The 18,137-nt window shown below is 42.3% G+C and overlaps 1 protein-coding gene across 1 annotated transcript in view; it reads right to left on the bottom strand.

The window, feature by feature from the left end:
- Nucleotides 1-966, bottom strand: part of LOC129462980 (signal peptide, CUB and EGF-like domain-containing protein 1) — a 36,986-nt gene extending 36,020 nt beyond the window's left edge. The window contains exons 1-2 of the mRNA XM_055243436.1: nt 906-966; nt 344-460 (exon numbers count right to left, since the gene is read on the bottom strand). Of these exons, the coding sequence (XP_055099411.1) occupies nt 344-460; nt 906-966 (178 nt within the window). The remainder of the gene's footprint in view (nt 1-343; nt 461-905) is intronic.
- Between the last annotated feature and the right edge of the window lie 17,171 nt (nt 967-18,137).

Genomic DNA, 18,137 nt, shown 5'->3' on the forward strand with positions numbered 1-18,137 from the left:
ACTATCACTGAGGGCCCAGGAAGTCCCACAGCAGAGACGCTGGCTTAACTGTTTAACCCAGTGTGCAGCCAAATTCTCTGACATCAGTGCCTTTTTGGCCCAGGAACCTGCCAATGTGCCGTGGGACCTGCGTTCTCTCGAACTCTGCCGGGGACCCTGCTGCTGGCCAGCCCTCCCTCTTCCTGGCCTCTCCAACAGCAACGCAAATGATTGCCACATGTCCTTTCCCACAGCCACACGTGGCCCCCATTCAGCCCAGCCCTGGGCCCGGCTATGCAAGCACACGGAGGCTCTTGGCCAGGCCAGTACGGGCCAGGGCGCCCACACAGCTCCACATGCTGACCTTTGCATGTCTTCCCGTCCGGCTGCAGTGTGAATCCAATGGGGCAGCTGCATCGCACGCCAGTGCCTGTGTCCTTGCACGTCCGGTTGCAGCCTCCGTTATTGACTGCACACGTCTCTGGGGAGGGAAAGAGACAGAGACCTCAGTCTCCTTGGACAGAAGCCACTGGCTTTCCCCTTCCATGGAGAGATCTTCTATGAGACAGGAGACCCGGTTTCAAGCTCTGGCTCTGATATACTCTCTGGCTGTGGGACTCTAGGGAAGCTGTGCTGCCTCTCTGAGCCTCAAGCTCCCCATCTGTGAAATGGGGGAATGACACCATTCTTGTGTGGGGCTGCATGTGGTGAGGGATGAGTACACTGTCTGCAAACTGCAGAGGGCTGTGCTTATACAGAGGCTGCTGCCAACAGGGTCAAAACTACCATCTGGGGCCAGACTGGCCTGGCTGTATTTAACTGCCCAAGGCTGGATTCCTAAACCTTTGACCTGCCTGGACTCAGACTCCAAGTCCAGGCTAGAGGTTACTTGGAGGTGACTGGGGCCCCCAAAAGCATCTCAGTACGGACTGGCTTGTGGCCCCGGCCAGGGGGCCGAGGGGTAGGTACCGAGGGCTCGCACACCATCCAACACCTTGATAAGGCTTTCAGCCCAACATCTGTTCTCACTGAGTGATATGCCAAAGGCATCAGGTTTTTGTCCACTTGAAGCTTGTCTAGTGCTTTTTTTTTTTTCTCCAAATTTCAAAGGGGCTAGAGTGGCTTAGGGCATAACTGAGGTCACTGAAGCCGTCGTGCCGTGAGTGATCCCCCCCAGGCCTGGAGGAGGGTCTGGCAGAGCTGGCACACCAGGACGCTGGGGGCTCGTCCAGCCCTTGGGTCTCTGCCACCTGGGTTTCTTCCTGAGCATCTGGCAGGCTTTTATCTTGTGAAAACGGTGGCTGCGTGGGCTTCCCTCTTCGCCTTGCTGCTGGGAGGCAGAAAGCCAATGGGCGCCCATCCCTTATAACCTGGATCCCCCTGCCTGCCTTCGCCTCGACATCACCTGGACTCCTGGCCCTGGTGTGCCTTCTCCCTTAAGCGTCTCCCTAATGGGTTTACTCTGTTCCTGTGCTGTGGGGTCTGCGTTTCTGCAGGCTGGGGGAATCAATGAATATACACCCTCAGCTGTCAGGACTCCCTGGTGCTAATTAAATTAAATGCATATTGCCTTTCCTTTGAACTTCACCTTGTAGGGGTGTGCAGGGGGAAAGGGAAACCTCATGTTCCCCTCTGTGTGTGTGTGCGAGTGTGCATCTGAGATTCTGCAGGGCTGCAGTGGTGGGCGTCCTCCTCATGGTCATGGCTGAGCCATCACCACCGTAGGATGAGCTGTGGGTGCCAGTGGAAGGTGGGTGGTCTTGACCCTGACACTCTTCCTGGCTCGCCCTCTGCGTGTCTCCTCAAATCCTGGACCTCAGCTGGGCATGGGTGGTTTCTATGAACCAGTCTTTTGCCCTCCCACCTCCTGCCATGGCAGTGTGCTGGTCCCAGGGCTTGGACGCCTCCCTCCTGTTCATCCTTCAAGGCCTGGCTCAGACCCCACCTCCACAAGGAGCCTCCCTGACACCGCAGACACGGAGGGAAGGTGTCATCCTCCCTTAGGCTCATACAGGTGGTATGACTGGCACTTGGCTGGCTTATGCCCTCTGGGCCATCTACTGGGATAGTGGAGGTGGGCAGGCCAGGGAATGAGTCCTGGCTGTCATTCACAGGGCCACCCAGGCAGCCACCCCTTGGGGCTGCACCTCCGCACTTACACCTGGAAATAAGGACGAGTCTTCTCTTCCAGGGCGGAGGTGAGGGTCAAATCAACCCGCTTACAAGCACCTGGCTTGTTAGTTTCCTCCCTGGGCTGACAACAAGAGAGGGAACTCCTGCCTCCCACTCCCAATCCAGGAGCCAATGGGCTCCCCTTCTGCCTCCCACCCCCGAATCCAGGAACCAATGGGCTCCCCTCCTGCCTTCTCAGCTTTTCCTGTGCGAGAGCCCCCCTCTGGAGAGGCGGGCAGAGAATGTGCCTGTTTTCCAGGTGGAGGTAATTAAGGCTCAGGCCTTGGAGAGATGGGGGAACATGGCAGGGTGCAGAGGGTGGGGGGAGACAGGCGCTGAAAACTCAGGGCTGAGGGCACTGGGTCTCTGCGGAGGGGGAGGTGAGGTGTGGTGCAGGCTCTAGGGGCAGTGACCCTGAGAAACGGACCCGGCCAAACCGACTCCAAGAATCCTGGAGGCTCTTCTCTTCCCTGAAGTCCCTAATGGGACTTGGAAGCTCCACCTGAAAGTCACCAGCTCTCTGGACCAGGCAGCTTGAGTTCCCGAGCTGCCTCAGTCTATGACTGGTATGTAAACATCAGGCTTTGAACAAGGGGCTCTTAGTCCCTTAGGGCCTGTTCTTGGGTGCTGACCACCCCGCGCCACAGCAGGGGCCACGTGTTCACCATGGGCCGGGCCCTGCTCTGCCTCCCACTCTCATGCTCCTGGCCTGGTGGCTCCTGTGCCCTCCACTTCCCTGAAGAGGATCCCATATGGAGCATCAGGAACTCGGCCCAAGGTTGTGCAGCCTCAATGGCAGAGCTGGAGGGGACCTGCTCCATCTGAGTCTAACCCCCTTGGCTCCTTGCGGGCAGTGACCCACCTGGCAGCTCCAGGGCCCTACCACCAAGCACGTGCCACTGGACTCTTCATCATCCTCCTCTAGCAGCTCCTCCCCCAGTGCTCCCTGTCTGCAGGGATGCTACCCCTACCTGCCCCAAGCCGAAGACGAGGAGCCCCCTCCTCTTCCCCTGAGACCCAGGGCCTGGGCCTGCTGCTTCCCCAGCACTTCCCAGCTCTAGCCCCTGCTCTTACTATGGCCAGGCCACCGCTGTCCTCCTGTGACTGTCACTGCCTCCCATGGTCCCTCCTCCAGATCACTGCCTCATCCTGGGCAGCCAGAGAAACGTGCCCATGTCAGGCTCATGTAAGAGCGCTGGGAGCCAACAGTCCCTGGGACGTTCTCTGCCAGGCCCTGTGCAGGCAGGGAGGGTCAAGTGGAGGGAGCAGTCTGGCCTTAGGCCTGCCCTCACCTCTTCACACTTCGGGGCCTGGGGCAGGCTGCAGCCTCTTGCCTGGGCCTCCATCCCTCCTCTACAGCACAGGGATGGCCATTTCTGCGGTGCCCACCTCAGCCATATTGTGAGGTTTTTAGAGGTTCGCTATAAATGCAAGACGGGTAGAGGGAGCAACAATGAAACTGACCGAGGTCCTTTGGGCTGAAGTGAGGGCTGGGGACTGAAGTCTACAATGACAGGACAGGCGGCCTGGTGGGGCCGAGCACCGCATCCTTAGACGTGAGCAGTGCTGGCCCTGGAGGAGCCTGCTGGGGCCTTGGATTCAGGGCCAGAGAGCTGGACACTATACTCAAAGACTCTTGGGGACTGCCACAGCCGCCTCTTTCCTGGCCCCTCTGATTCTGTCACTCTCTTAAAAGCCCTCAACCGTTCCTCACCCACCCCTGCTGAGACCGGGTTTCACCGTGTTAGCCAGGATGGTCTCCATCTCCTGATCTCATGATCCACCCACCTCAGCCTCCCAAAGTGCTGGGAATACAGGCATGAGCCACCGTGCCCGGCTGCAATACATTCTATTATTATATTATGTAACATACCATAACTTCTTATTTACATTAATTACAAAATGTTTATACATGAGTATATAATATAGAGCCAGGAACAGTAGTGGATATCTATAGTCCTGACTACTTGTGGAGGCTGAGGCGGGAGGCTTGGTTGAGTCCAGGAATTTGAGGCTGTAGTGTGGAATGATTGCACTTATGAAAAGCAACAATATTCTAGCCTGAGCTATTGAGCTAAACAGCAAGACTCTAATTAAGATAAAATTATGTATATATAATGTATAAATATATTTAATAAATATATTAACCATAGATGTACAGTAAATTTATATTTACTATAAATTTATATAGTATATTATATAATTATATTACTATATTATATAAGTAAATATAAATTGCTCAAAAGATTAGAGATATAAATAAATACAGACAAATAGGTACAGGTTACAAATATTTCTTTCTTCTAGGACTTTTTGTTGTCATCTACATGGTCTTATATTTATACTCACTATGGGGACCACTATGATGCTAATACAATTTGTAAAGCACATACTCACTTTATGGCTCTATTTTAAAAACCTAAATTTGGCCTTGATAATCCTGTTTCATACTAGGTAAGCAGAATAGCCTATAGTTGATCTGAAATTAAGCAGGATTATATCTTTACCTATTCTTTCTCTACATCAAAACAATAATATTTCAGTTACTTTTTTTATCCAAAGGCTTTTATTTTCCTAATCTTTAAATCATCTTGCTTAGTCTGGTAACAATTCTGTATTACTGAGGCTTATAAAGATGTAGATAGTTTGGACTTAAATATGAAGACATATTATCACAGGGAAGAACAATATATAAATAAATGGATATACAGTGATGATATGTATTAGTTGGTGCTACTATAACAAAATATTATAGCTTGTGTGGTTTATAAACAACAGAAATTCTCATGTCTGTAATACTAGCAATTTGGGAAGCCAAGGTAGAAGGATTGCTTGAGGCCAGAAGTTCGAGACCAGTCTGGGAAAGACCCTCTCTCTACAAAAATAAAAATAAAAACTTTAGCCGGGTGTGGTGGCACATGCCTGTAGTCCTAGCTACTGGGGAGGCTGAGGCAGGAGGATCACTTGAGCCTGAGGCTGCAGCCTAGGAGACAGTGAAAACCCGATTTTTTTTTTCATTTTGTCACCCAGGCTGGAGCACAATGGCGTGATCTCTGTAACTTCCTCCGCCCAGGTTCAAGCGATTCTCCTGCCTCAGGCTCTCTCACAAATAGCTGGGGTTACAAGTGCCCACCACCATGCCTGGCTAATTTTTGTATTTTTAGTAGAGATGGAGTTTCACCATGTTGGCCAGGCTGGTCTCGAACTCCTGACATCAAGTGATCCTCCCACCTCGGCATCCCAAAGTGCTGGGATTACAGGAGTGAGCCACTGCCCCCACCCCAGAATTATATTTCTTATAGTTCTGGTAGCCAGGTTGCCAGCATGATTAGGTTCTGGTGAGGACTCCCTTCTGGGTTGCAGAGAGTCACTCAGTGCGCCCTTACCTGGTGGAGAGAGTTCTTGTTAGCTCACTCCCCTCTTCTCATATGGGCAGCAATCCCATTCATGAGGGCTTTTATCCTCCTGACCTAATTACATCTCAAGGGCTTCACCTCCAAAAATTTTCATACTGAAATTAGGGTTTCAATGTGTAAATTGCAGGGGGAACCAGAAACATTTGGTCCATTGCATGCCAAGTACCTGGAAAATATGGGAACACATGTAAAAAGAAGTTTTCTGCCTGGTGCAGGTGGAATGATTGTATCCACAAAAGCTACAAGAGTTTAGATTTGAGCTGTATCTGGAAGAATGGGAGGGTTTTCTAAAGATAAGTCATCAAGTGTTGAACAAAGTTGTCTTGGAGAGAAAAAAAGAACAACGTGTATTGGTCCAGAGCTTTCCAAATATATTGAGGGCAACTGGGACGATGATTGTGCCCAGTGTTTCCCAATCTTCTTTTCATGTTCGCTCCTCTCCCTACCAGGATCCCTTTTAGATGCTTTTACAAAATCACCACCATTCTATCATGAAATTAAATTTTAACGATGAAGATCTTGTCCTATAGTGTTAAACCGTGGAGACCCAAACTGTTGTAATTTTGTTTGTTTGTTTGAGACAGAGTCTCGCTCTGTCGCCCAGGCTGGAGTGCAGTGGCACGATCTCCGCTCACTGCAAGCTCCGCATCCCAGGTTCACGCCATTCTCCTGCCTCAGCTTCCCAAGTAGCTGGGACTACAGGTGCCCGCCACCACGCCCAGCTAATATTTTTTGTATTTTCAATAGAGACGGGGTTTCACCGTATTAGCCAGGATGGTCTCCATCTCCTGACCTCGTGATCTGCCGCCTCGGCCTCCCAAAGCGCTGGGATTACAGGCGTGAGCCACCGCGCCCGGCCCAAACTATTGTAATTCTAAAGAAGATTTTCCTCCTCAAGAGCCAATCCTAACCACATTGTGGACAATAATATCCTTTTGAGAATGCATGACTCAGTCTAGCAAGATTTTAACCATGTAGGATTCTTGAGAAGGAATGAAGACTGAGGAGATTAGAGAAGTAAGAAGTATCCAGATGTTAGGAAAACTGAGGAGTTAATATATATGAAGGATTTTGGGGTCTCCGTGGGTAAAGACTCAGTGTTAGAAGTGGAGGCATTTTCAGGAAATAGAGAGTAACTTAGTTTAAAAACATAGGAAGGCAGAAGCTCAAGGTAGGGGGAAAAGTGTGAGAAGGCACCTTTACTATACTATGGAAGATATGAATATAAGAGGGTAATATAAATTAATTTCTAGGCAGGGAAGAATGCTTTTGAATTGTTCATATTAATCTTACATTCTAGCTGTATAAATTCACATAGGATGTGTATTTAGGTAATGATAATGCTGATGTGTTCATTTTCAAGATTCTCAAGGACTGTGTGGAACAGGATGCTGATATGGGCTGCCACATTGCAAACAAGCTGGATTATTCCTCCTTGCCAGTTTAAAACAACCCACTGGGTTTTCAGGGAACACAGTCAAATCTCAGGAAACAAACAAATACATTTCTCTCTATGTGTACATTCATGAATATTTACTGTTTTATTCCACTGTCTTGATTCAGGTCATATAAATATAATTTAATTTTTAGCTTTTACCCTAAAATCATGCGAATTATTTGCATGTCAATCATTTTATAATCATAAAATATTTCAGAAATAGATTTAGCAAACAATCATAAACAACATTTATTTTTCTCATTGTAGTAGCAATTACTTCCTGATCCTTTATTTTATAATGGCGTCATGATAGATTTGGATTTCTAGGCACATTTCCAGACTTTGTCAATTCCTGATATTAATGAACAACTCATTGAACATGCTTTAGATATTCTGAAATAACAATGTACTGAAGATAATGACTTAGATTACATTTGTTTCCTTTTCACTAGACAATTTTAGATTTTGGAGTTTCTGAAAATGCAGTAGAAGTAGTTAGATCCACAGGACAAAACCATACTTGGGGCTAGTTTGTACCCACTGCTAGAGGCCAAAGCTGTACAAATAAGCAATGCTTGGGGCTGGACCAATGTGACATGTTTACTGTGCAACAATGATGAATGCATACTGTTTCAGTCAGGAGACAGAGATGCTCTCTAATCATTTTTTTCTTAGCTTAAAAAACTAAAGATGAAATTTGCTGAGGGATATGGGGTACATGGGAGAAGAAACCTCAAGAAGTTTCTCTTTTTATTATCAGATTTCATTCTATTCTAACAGTGGGGAGCAATTAGTCACAAAGAAAAAGATACAAGGGTGGTAATGACAGTTGAAAAGAGTAGCAACGATTAAAATTATCCATATGCAATAACTCTGTGTGTGTGCATGAATGGTTGTGCGTGTGTATGTGCACGCGTGTCTGTGTGAGAGAGTAATATGCTTATATGTGCTAATTGCATTCTTGCACATGTATGCATATTTTATAATTAATTGTCAATCTCCAATGGGGTGGAGTGGGTAAAACAACCTGGTATCTACATTTTATTTCAGGAATATGACTGCTATTTCATAAAGAAGATTTATTTCTTACATAATTTTACAAGAATATTTAGTAGTCATAACAAATTCCTAGTGAAACCTGTCAGCTTGGTTTAAATTGGAGCTAATGGAAGTTCTGTGTTTGTTACATAAGATAGCGATTGTTATTGCAGCAGTTTTCTGTCAAGAATTTGTCCTTTTAAATTTTAACAATTATTTTTCTACATAGTAGTCATTTATTAATTTGCTGCCACCAATTTAATATTTCTAAAAGAAATCTCAAAATTATATACATTAATAATTTCAAATCGGTTACTACTAAGCCTATTAGAGTAAAAGCATGTATCATCTATTGTAATGAATTAACTATAGCAGATATAGAAACATTTGGCTGTAGGACTTTCCCTTTGGTCCTCCTTTCTGGTCTAATTTGCCCTTAATATTTTCTCTGTTTTTCCTTTCTGCCTTGCTCCTCCACTTGCATCTATTTATCCTTCTTTTGCATCATCCTCTCGCCTCTTTAGTATTCACTACTATGCTTCTTTCCTTTTTTTTTCTCATCACTGTGTTATTTCTTGCTTCGTGTACATTTTCTATTCCTCATACTTTTTTCCACTTCTATGTCACTTTTATTCAACACTGTCCGCTCTTCCTTCTCCATTCTTGATGTTATTCCCTTATAAAATGGAAAGACCTTAGGCAAAGACAATGACTTTTAAAATTTGCATTTCCTATACTTTGCAAAATGTTTGGGGCATACATACTGATAAATATTGACTAACATTTTCTAATAGTGTATTGCTTAATTTGGGAGCAGGAAGTTTGAATATGTAATTCATGCCAGCGCTGTGCAAGATACTAAGAAATTTATTATCATAAAAGTGTAACATCATTTTGCTAGCCACAAATATATCCACTGTATATCATATCTCCATAGTTTGAATACATTCCTGCTGCAAGATTTATTCATGACAAATTTATGTCTCCCTAGTTCAATTCAGCTGTTCTCTGAAATTTAATTCAGAAAAAAATTGGTTAGAATCTTGGCCTCTGATACATTCGTCTGTCAAAAATATCAACCCCAATACTAGTAACTGCTACTTTTATATCTGCATTTTGACTTTGTACTTGCTGAGTGTCATTACTATCAGTCACAGAGCTGTGTTCTGTATATAGCAGTCTTGCTAAAGATTACTTTGTTTTGGGGTTTATGTGCCAAATAGGATTCATCTCCTACAAGCGTTCTCAAACAAGAGCATATCGAGATAAAGAACAAAAATTGTAGACCAAGAGCAAAGCTGAAGTAACAGCTTGATTGAAAAATATGCCTTAGGGTAATTTACACCTGTAATCCCACCATTTTGGAAGGCGGAGTGGGCAGATTACTTGAACCTAGGAGTTCGAGACTAGCCTTGGCAAATGGTGAAACCCTTTGTCTACAAAAAATACAAAAAATAATCAGGCGTGGTGACACTAGCCTGTGGTCTCAGCTACTTGGGAGGCTGAGGTGAGAGGAGCACTTGAGCCCAGAAGATTGAGGCTTCGGTGAGCCGTAATCCACCGCTGCACTCCAGCCTGGGCAATGGAGTCAGACCTTGTCTCAAAAGTGGAAAAGTAAAATATGCCTTGGTAACAAAGTTAACACTAATATTCTACCTCCTAATGCAAAATGTAGACCTTTGAACTCACCCATCCAGTTTTATCTGAAGAAAAGAAGATATCCATTTCTAGATCTTCACAGAAGTCCTCAACCCTCATCCAGTTACTCAATTACAAAAAAACAAAAACAAAAAACAAACAAGAAAACACAAATAAAATAACACAGTGAAAGTCAAGATATGAGCAAGCACATGGTCACACTTCCTCTGCATGACAAATACTGGAGTAGCATAATAGATAAAATCAGTCATCTCTAGGTTAGCCTTTTTGTAGATTTCAAGAATGGCATCTGAAAAAGGGATTAATCCAAACATAACATATCCCAGAGAGGATATTTTAAAATCTTCATTCCAGCAGCTGTAACTGCCTGCTAAAACCAGAAGCTGTAACCAACCCTGTACTAATTAAGGAGAATTTGGCAGAAAAAAATATGTACTTTTTATGAACCTGACCTAATCATTGAGATATGACATGCATGGGGACTTATGGGAAATTTGAGTTAATCAGTAAGCTCATGGTATTTACTTGGTGGTATCAAGCAGGTTATATTCCAGCAAGACATCAGTGATTCAATATCAAGGGCAGGAAATTGCTGGAGTTATGTAGAAAAAAATAATGGGGACTAGTGAGGCTGATGACTCTTTGAATTGTAGAAACACAGAATTATGAGGATGTACTCTGTGATAACAGTGAGAAACTATCAAATGTTTCTGTGCCAAGATCCGTTTACGGTTCTTGTTAGAAGGCAAAATCATGCAAGGGACATATTATCCAAATAGAAACATAGAGAACAAGAGCAAAGAAGAAACCTAGTTTTATAAAAAAATTGAAACCTGAGGTCAGAATGTAGGTATCAGGATAAAAAAATGAAATGGGAAGCACAATCACAACTGTGATAATAATTTTAATAATCTTTAAAATACTGGATTAGAATTACAAAAACACACCGTGCTTAATATTATAAACCAAAGAAATCAAATTTAACTGCTTATACATAGTAGCTAAATAATGTTCTTGTTGTGCAGAAAAGCGAAACTATAAACGATTAATTCTGTCTTGAACAAAATAATCCTCTGTTCTTTCCACAAGCCTACTGTATAACCTCTGTAGGGATCTACTGTCCATCAGCTTCCTTCCCCATATGTTCCCTAGAGTGTAGGAGTATGTTTGATGTGGTTACCCAGGGGATTTTATTATTCGTGTGGCCACACGAATCACCACACCTGCTTTAAACCCACTGCTACAATTTAAATTTTCATGGTAGCAATGACACCTTCAGCTATCGTTTTTCTGTCTCAACAGTCTGCCTTAACTTCCCTATATTGTGTCTTCCAGTCTTCTGGTTATCCACCCAAATCTACCCAAATTCCACTATGTCATCTGTTGCCACCTTGACTGCTTTCTATGCTCTACATCCAGCTATTGTCTGTCATGATATTTTCTGGGTGTCATATTTCAGTGCTCATCTAGCTATTCAAATATTTTTCATTGCTGGTTCCACTTCCATATGGACCTTATTTTGGATTTTACTATGACCTCACAAAAAGGAGTCACTAATGAAAACTAATGAAAACACAATGCATTTTCAATTTAATAAAATATTATTTTCTCAGAAAAAGCATGTTTTCCTGGTTATTATTTTAGAGTATTGGATTATGATGTATATAATATATATATTTATATGTGTTATGTATTACAGTTCACCCTTGAACAATGTGGGGATTAGGGGTGCTGATTTCCCACAAAGGCAAAAATCTGTGTATAATTTTTGACTCCTGATAAACTTAATAGCCTACTGTTTACCAGAAACCTTACCAGTAACATAAACATTTGATTAACATGTCTTTTAAATGTTATATGCATTATGTACTTACTGTATTCTAACAGTAAATTAAGCTCGAGAATATAAAATTATAAAGAAAATTATAAGAAAGGTAAAACATATTTACTACTTTTTAAGTGGAAATCGGTCATCATAATTTATTAATTCTTATCTTCTCATTGAGCAGGCTGAGGTGGAGGAAGGGGAGTGGCTGGCCTTGCTGTCTCATGGGTAGCAGAGGCAGATTTGTGGAGGTTATAGAAGGGAAGTCAGGAGAAGCAGGCATAGTTGGCCCAACTTTATGAAAATACATAATAATTTCTGACTTTTTTGCCTTTTAATTTCTCTAAAAATGTTCCTATATGGTAAAAATCTTTCTTCCACCATGTTTCAGTGCCATATCAAAGAAGGTTCCTTGTAATAAGAGAAGTCAAAAGCAGTCTTGAATAATTGGAAACCTTTTGACCAATTGTCAAAAGTCAACTTCCCCATCATCATTATCTGGCACTAGTTTAGAAACACTCGTCTCTATCAAGTAATCTTCTGTTAATTCCTCTTGTGTGGTGTCTGTTAACTCTTGAATTTCTCCAAGACCATATCTTGAAACCCTTCACACTTCACCTTTTTTTGCTATATCCACAATCTTTTTTATTATGTCCTAGATTGGCTCTGTCAGAAATCCCGTGAAGTCAAGCACAGTTTTCTGGATATGGTTTTCTCCAGCAGCAATTTACTGTTTCAAGCTTGTTGGTCTTCATTGCTTTTCTGTAACAATGATGGCAAATTTAACAGTGTAATTCTTCCAGATGTTCTATCAGGGTTCTCTTCCATAGAGTTGAAAATTATTTCCATAGAGCACCGTGCATAATGAGCCTTGAAGGTCCTTATGACCTTTCATCTGCGTTAAAAACCTGTTCAGGCAGATACCTTTTCTTTTCAATTATTTTTTATGGCATCGGGGTACTCATCTGCTGCCTTTTGGTTGATAGGAGCTGCTTCTCCTGTTACCTAGATATTTTTAGGCCAAACTTTTTTTTCTAAAATTATCAAACCATCCTTTGCTGGCAATAAGTTATCCAGCTTTGATATTTCATCTTCCTTTTGATTTAAGTTCCATATAATGGTTTAGTTTTTTGTTGAATTATATTAGAGTCTATTGGTATGTTTTCCTTATAACAATCCTATGCTAATATAAGAGCTGCATTTTTCTATACTAGCATAAGGGTGTGAGATAAAAAATATATTTCATGAAAAGTGCAAGGTTTCTGTACCTGCTAGCATAGCTGCAGCAATTTTTTTTCTTACATTGACAATGGTGCTTACACTAGTTTCATTTATTTGAAATGATGGGCAACTGCAGCTGCAGACCTCAATCTTTGGTATGTACTAAGCAATTCGACTTTTTCTTGTAATGCCATGGCTTTTCCATGCTTCTCTGGAGCACTTCCAGCATCAATGGTGGCACTGCACATGGGTCCCCTGTGTTATTCAAGGTCTATGATATTGCACTAAACACAGTGAAAAATAACATGAGAACTGTGAGAGAACACTTTTTACTTGAATACACAATTTACTGAAGAGATGAACTCTTCACTCAAGGATGACCAGAGCCACACCATGTTTTTAGTGGATGCTTGCAACACAAACTCACCAAAATAGCAACAGGAGGTGGCTACAAAATCAATACAGTAGTAGAAAATGTACTACAATTTTATGCAATTATGTTTTAATACTGGATCTTTATGTTTGTTTTCATTTCTCTTCATTGTGAATGGTGCCATGAATGGTGTGTAAGTTTTGTATACATTTTGACTTTTTATAATAAATTCGTGTGTATTTCATGATAGTAAATAATAAAATTGACTAGTATCTACATATATTTTATGCATTCATGACCTACCTAACTCTTCCTAAGTTGTATTGTTAAATTATATTTTGTGCAGTTTGTCTGCAATATTTTTCAAAATGTTGCAAATTTTCAAAACATTGTCCAATATATTTATTGAAAAAATATGTATGTATAAGTGAAACCGTGCAGCTCAAACCCATGTTGTTCGAGGGTCAACTGTATTTATATATATTATGTATTTCCAATACATGTGTTTACATACATAAAACAATCAGAGATATAAATATAATATCAGCATGCTTAATTTTTACTGACTTTGAAAATCCTATTTCTAATCTTTCCAGTTACTTGTAAGAGAAATAAATTTAAGACTAAGTTAAATATACTAAACCTCACATGGCAAAGCAAGATTTTCATTCCACCTCATCTCTTTTTCTGTTTCTGCTTGACTTTGAGGGTTGTAAAGACAAAGACTCCATGAGCATGATTCCTCATTTTGCTATCAATGTGCTCAACATTTTAAACATTGCATATATTTGTATATATAGCAAAGACATTATATTGTATACATGATAAACATTTATTTATTTTTAAAAGCGCTACCTTAAAGAACCTCAAAGTTGAAATAGCACAGAGTGGGACTTAGTAGAAAACTGCTGTCAGTGCTCCAAGATGAAACCAAAATGGTGAAGTCTTCCAAAATGAATCAGAATAATAACTGCTGTCAGTCTTCCAACTTGAAGTCAAAACGGTTATGAAGATTACAAGGACCTCAAAGTACTGAAGTTAGGAGGCGTCTGGGTCAGGACAGAGAAGATAAAAGACTAAAGCAAAGAAGACAGAAAAAGATAATGGAAGAAGGGGCTCTGGCCTGGCATCACCATCAAAGCTGGACAAATAGCATTTCATGGAAAAAGACAAGTTTTTTTTCACCCTTTTCTGGAGTCTGGGAATATTGTGACCTTTTAGTAGTAAGAATGTATTTTTTCCAATAATGGGTTTATCTCTACACTCACTCAGACTATGCTGGCTTAACTACAGACTCAGGGATTTTTGCATAATTGAAAACAAAGTTCAAATTAAATTTAGTGTAACAGCTATGTGCATAATGGATGTAATAATGATCCAAGAGTCTTATAAGAATATTCTCAGCATATTCAGGCTGCAAATGCAAGCAAAGCTGTGACCCTGACTTTTTTATGTTGAGTAAACAACATTGCCTCCAGTGCCTGGGAAGGTTACAACTATAGATCAAAGCACAAAGAACACTGTGATGAATGTGAGGCACTTGTGAATTTCTACTATTAATACAAATTCAAAGAAAAATAAATAAAGATGGTATCTAAAATCATCTTCCCAGTGCCAGTCTTAGAATTTTCAATACAAATATGCATCCTTTTATAGAATGACATGTACCTGAAAAGTCCTGTAAATTTGTACATTCAAAGGAATTGTACCATGTATTATATTTAAGAGAGAGATTATTGAAATTCCAAAGTGAATTACTGTGCAAAATGAAGAATTTTATTTTAAAGTAAATATTCACTTGAGCTTAGTTAACATTTTTAAAGTTAATTTTTATATACAGAACATGCTTCAAAAAGGGAAAGAGATTCCAAGTTTTAGGAAAGATGTAATAGAAATACTTCTCAGTATTCTTCATGCTATGTATGTCTAAAATTGTAAAACAACATAAAAACATGGAGACAAGAAGGCAGACAAGCTAAAGGACTTGCGCCAGAAGAATTACATGAAGGTGAGTTCCACTGGGGTTTCTTTTTGCTTCATTTTAACTGGACTGGATACTAGAGAAACTTACAACCCAGAAACGGCAAAGGGTCACATCAAGAAAAAAGAAAAGCTTGTCCTCTCTAGACAAAGAGCGAGGAAAAGAAGATCCTAGCAAGAGGTAACATTTTCCAATAACGATACTTCTCTACTCCACCCTAGCCATGAGAAAAACCTAAACCTGTGTCTCCATCTATACACACATCAGCAAAGCCTGAGTGGAAAGCAAATAATTCCATCTTTGCATGACTATAAGAGGTGCCTGTCCCATTCCTTCCTCAGGTAGTGTGAGAAGGGGGTTATTGGAAAACCAGATATTTCACAAACACCAAAAAATAAAATCTCCTACCCCACTCCCCAACCTTGTAGTGTCTTCAGAGGCACTAGGTACTTGGACTTCTACCATCACCTGGAGGTAATGAGAAACTTCTGCCGCCCTCTGTGGTGGTGGTGCAGGAAGGTTAGTGGAAAGGTGGGACTTTCATCCTCTGCAGTGAATGAAGGGGACATGGGGCTTCTGTGATCTTTTTCTGCAACTTCTTATGCATGTATAATTACTTAAAAATGAAAAGCTTCAATACTAAAAGAAACACAAAGAATAAAAAAACACACTTAATGGTTGCTCAAATTTGATTTCCAATAATCTATTTCCCTCACAAACGCATAGACCAGTAGAATATAATAGAGACCGCAGAAACAAATCCAAACTTATATGGTCAAGTAACTTTTGACAAGGGCAGTAAGAGGTTACAAAACGTAAAAAATAGTCTCTTCAATACACGATTCAGGGAAATCTGGATTTCCACATGGAAACAAGTAAAATTGTAATGGAAAAGGGTGGATTGCAATGGAGTGGAACAGAGAGGAGTGGAGTGGAATAGAATGGAGCAGAGTGGAGTGGAGAGGTGTGGAATGGGGTGGGATAGAATGGAATGGAATGGAATGGAATGGTGAAATGAAATGTGAGTTGAGATTGTGCCACTGCACTCCAGCCTGGGTGACAGAGAGTGAACATATCTAAAGAGAGCAATGGAATGGAATGCAGTGGAATGGAATGGAGTGGATTGGAATGAAATGGAATGGAATGGAGTGGAGTGGAGTGGAGTGGAATGGAATGGAATGGAGTGGAATGGAAAGGAGTGGAATGGAATGAAATTTAATGGAGTGGAGTGGAGTGGAATGGAATGGAATGGATTGGAGTGCAGTGGAGTGGAGTGGAGTGGAGTTGGGTGCTGTGGAATGTAGTGTAATGGAATGGGATGGAGTGGAATTTAGCAGAGCAGAGAGGAGTGGAGTAGAATGGAGTGGAATGAAATGGGATGGAATGGAACGGAATGAAATGGGATGGAATGGAACGGAATGGAATGGAATGGAGAGGAGTGGTGTGGAATGCAATGGAATGGAGTGGAATGGAATGGAATGGTGAAATAAAATGTGAGCTGAGGTTGTGTCACTGAACTCCAGCCTGGGTGACAGAGTGGGATCCTGTAGAAAAAAAGGAATGGAATGTAATGGAATGGAATGCAATGGAATGGAGTGGATTGGAGTGGAGTGGAGTAGAGTGGAATGGGGTGGAAAGGAATGTGTTGGGATGGAATGGAATGGTGTGGAGTGGAGTCGAGTGGAGTGGAATGGAGTGGAATGGAATGGGATGGAATGGAATGGAGAGTAGGGTAGTGCAGTGGAGTGGAGTGGAATGGAGTGGAATGAAATGGAGTAGAGTGGATTGGAGTCTAATGAAATGGAATGGAATGGTGAAATGAAATCTCAGCCTGAGATACTGCCACCGCACTGCAGCCCGGTTGACAGAGTGAGATCCTGTCGAAAGATAGGAATGGAATGCAATGGAGTGGAATGGGATGGATTGGAGTGGAGTGGAGTGTAATGCACTGGAATGGGATGGGATGGAATATAATGTGGTGGAGTGCAGTGTAGTGGATTGGAATGGAATGGAGTGGAGTGGAGTGCAGAGGAGTGTAGTGTAATAGAGTGGAAGGAGTGGAATGGAATTGGAAGGAATGGAATGGAGTGTCATGGAGTGGAGTGTGGTGGAGTGGAGTAGAGATGAGAGGAGTGGACTGGAATGGAGTCAAATGGAATGGAACTGAGTGGAGTGGAGTGGATTGCAGTGGAATGTGGTTGAATGGATTGGAGAGGACTAGAGTGGAATGGAATGGAATGGAATGGAATGCAATGGAATGCAATGGAATAAAATGGTGAAATGAAATGTGAGCGGATATTGTGCCACTGCCCTCCAGCCTTGGTGACAGAGTGAGATCCTCTCAAAAGAAAGGAATGAAATGGAATGGAGTGGATTGCTATGGAATGGAACGGAATGGAGTGAATTAGTGTGGAGTGGAGAGGAGTGTAGTGGGGTGGAGTGGAGTGGAATGGAGTGTAATTGAATGGAATGGAATGTTATGGAGTGGAGTGTAGGGAAGTTGCGTGGAGTGGCATGGAATGCAGTGGAAAGGAATGGGATGGAATGGAATGCAATGGAGTGGATTGGAGTGGAGTAGAGTGGAATGGAATAGGATGGAATGGAATGGAATGGAGTGGAGTGGAGTGGTGTGGAGTGCAGTGGAATTGAATGGACTGGAGTGGAATGAAATGGGATGGAATGGTGAAATGAAATGTGAGCTGACATTCTGCCAGTGCACATCAACCCAGGTAACAGAGTGAGTTACTGTAGAAAGAAAGGAATGGAACAGAATGGAGTGGAATGAGGTGGAATGGAATGGAGTGGAGTGGAGTGGAGTGGAGTGGAAGGAAGTGGAACGGCCTGGAGTGGAATGGGATTTAATGGAATGGAGTGAAGTAGAGTGGGAATGGTGTGGAGTGAAGAGGAGTGGAATGGAGTGGAATGGAATGGAGTGGAGTGGAGTGGAATTGAGGGGAATTGAATGGAGTGGTGTGCAGTGGAATAGAGGAATTGGAATGGGATAGAAAGGAGTGGAATGGAGTGGGGTGGAGCCG

This window comes from Symphalangus syndactylus, chromosome 14, assembly GCF_028878055.3.
Source record: "Symphalangus syndactylus isolate Jambi chromosome 14, NHGRI_mSymSyn1-v2.1_pri, whole genome shotgun sequence".
Taxonomy (NCBI): domain Eukaryota; kingdom Metazoa; phylum Chordata; class Mammalia; order Primates; family Hylobatidae; genus Symphalangus; species Symphalangus syndactylus.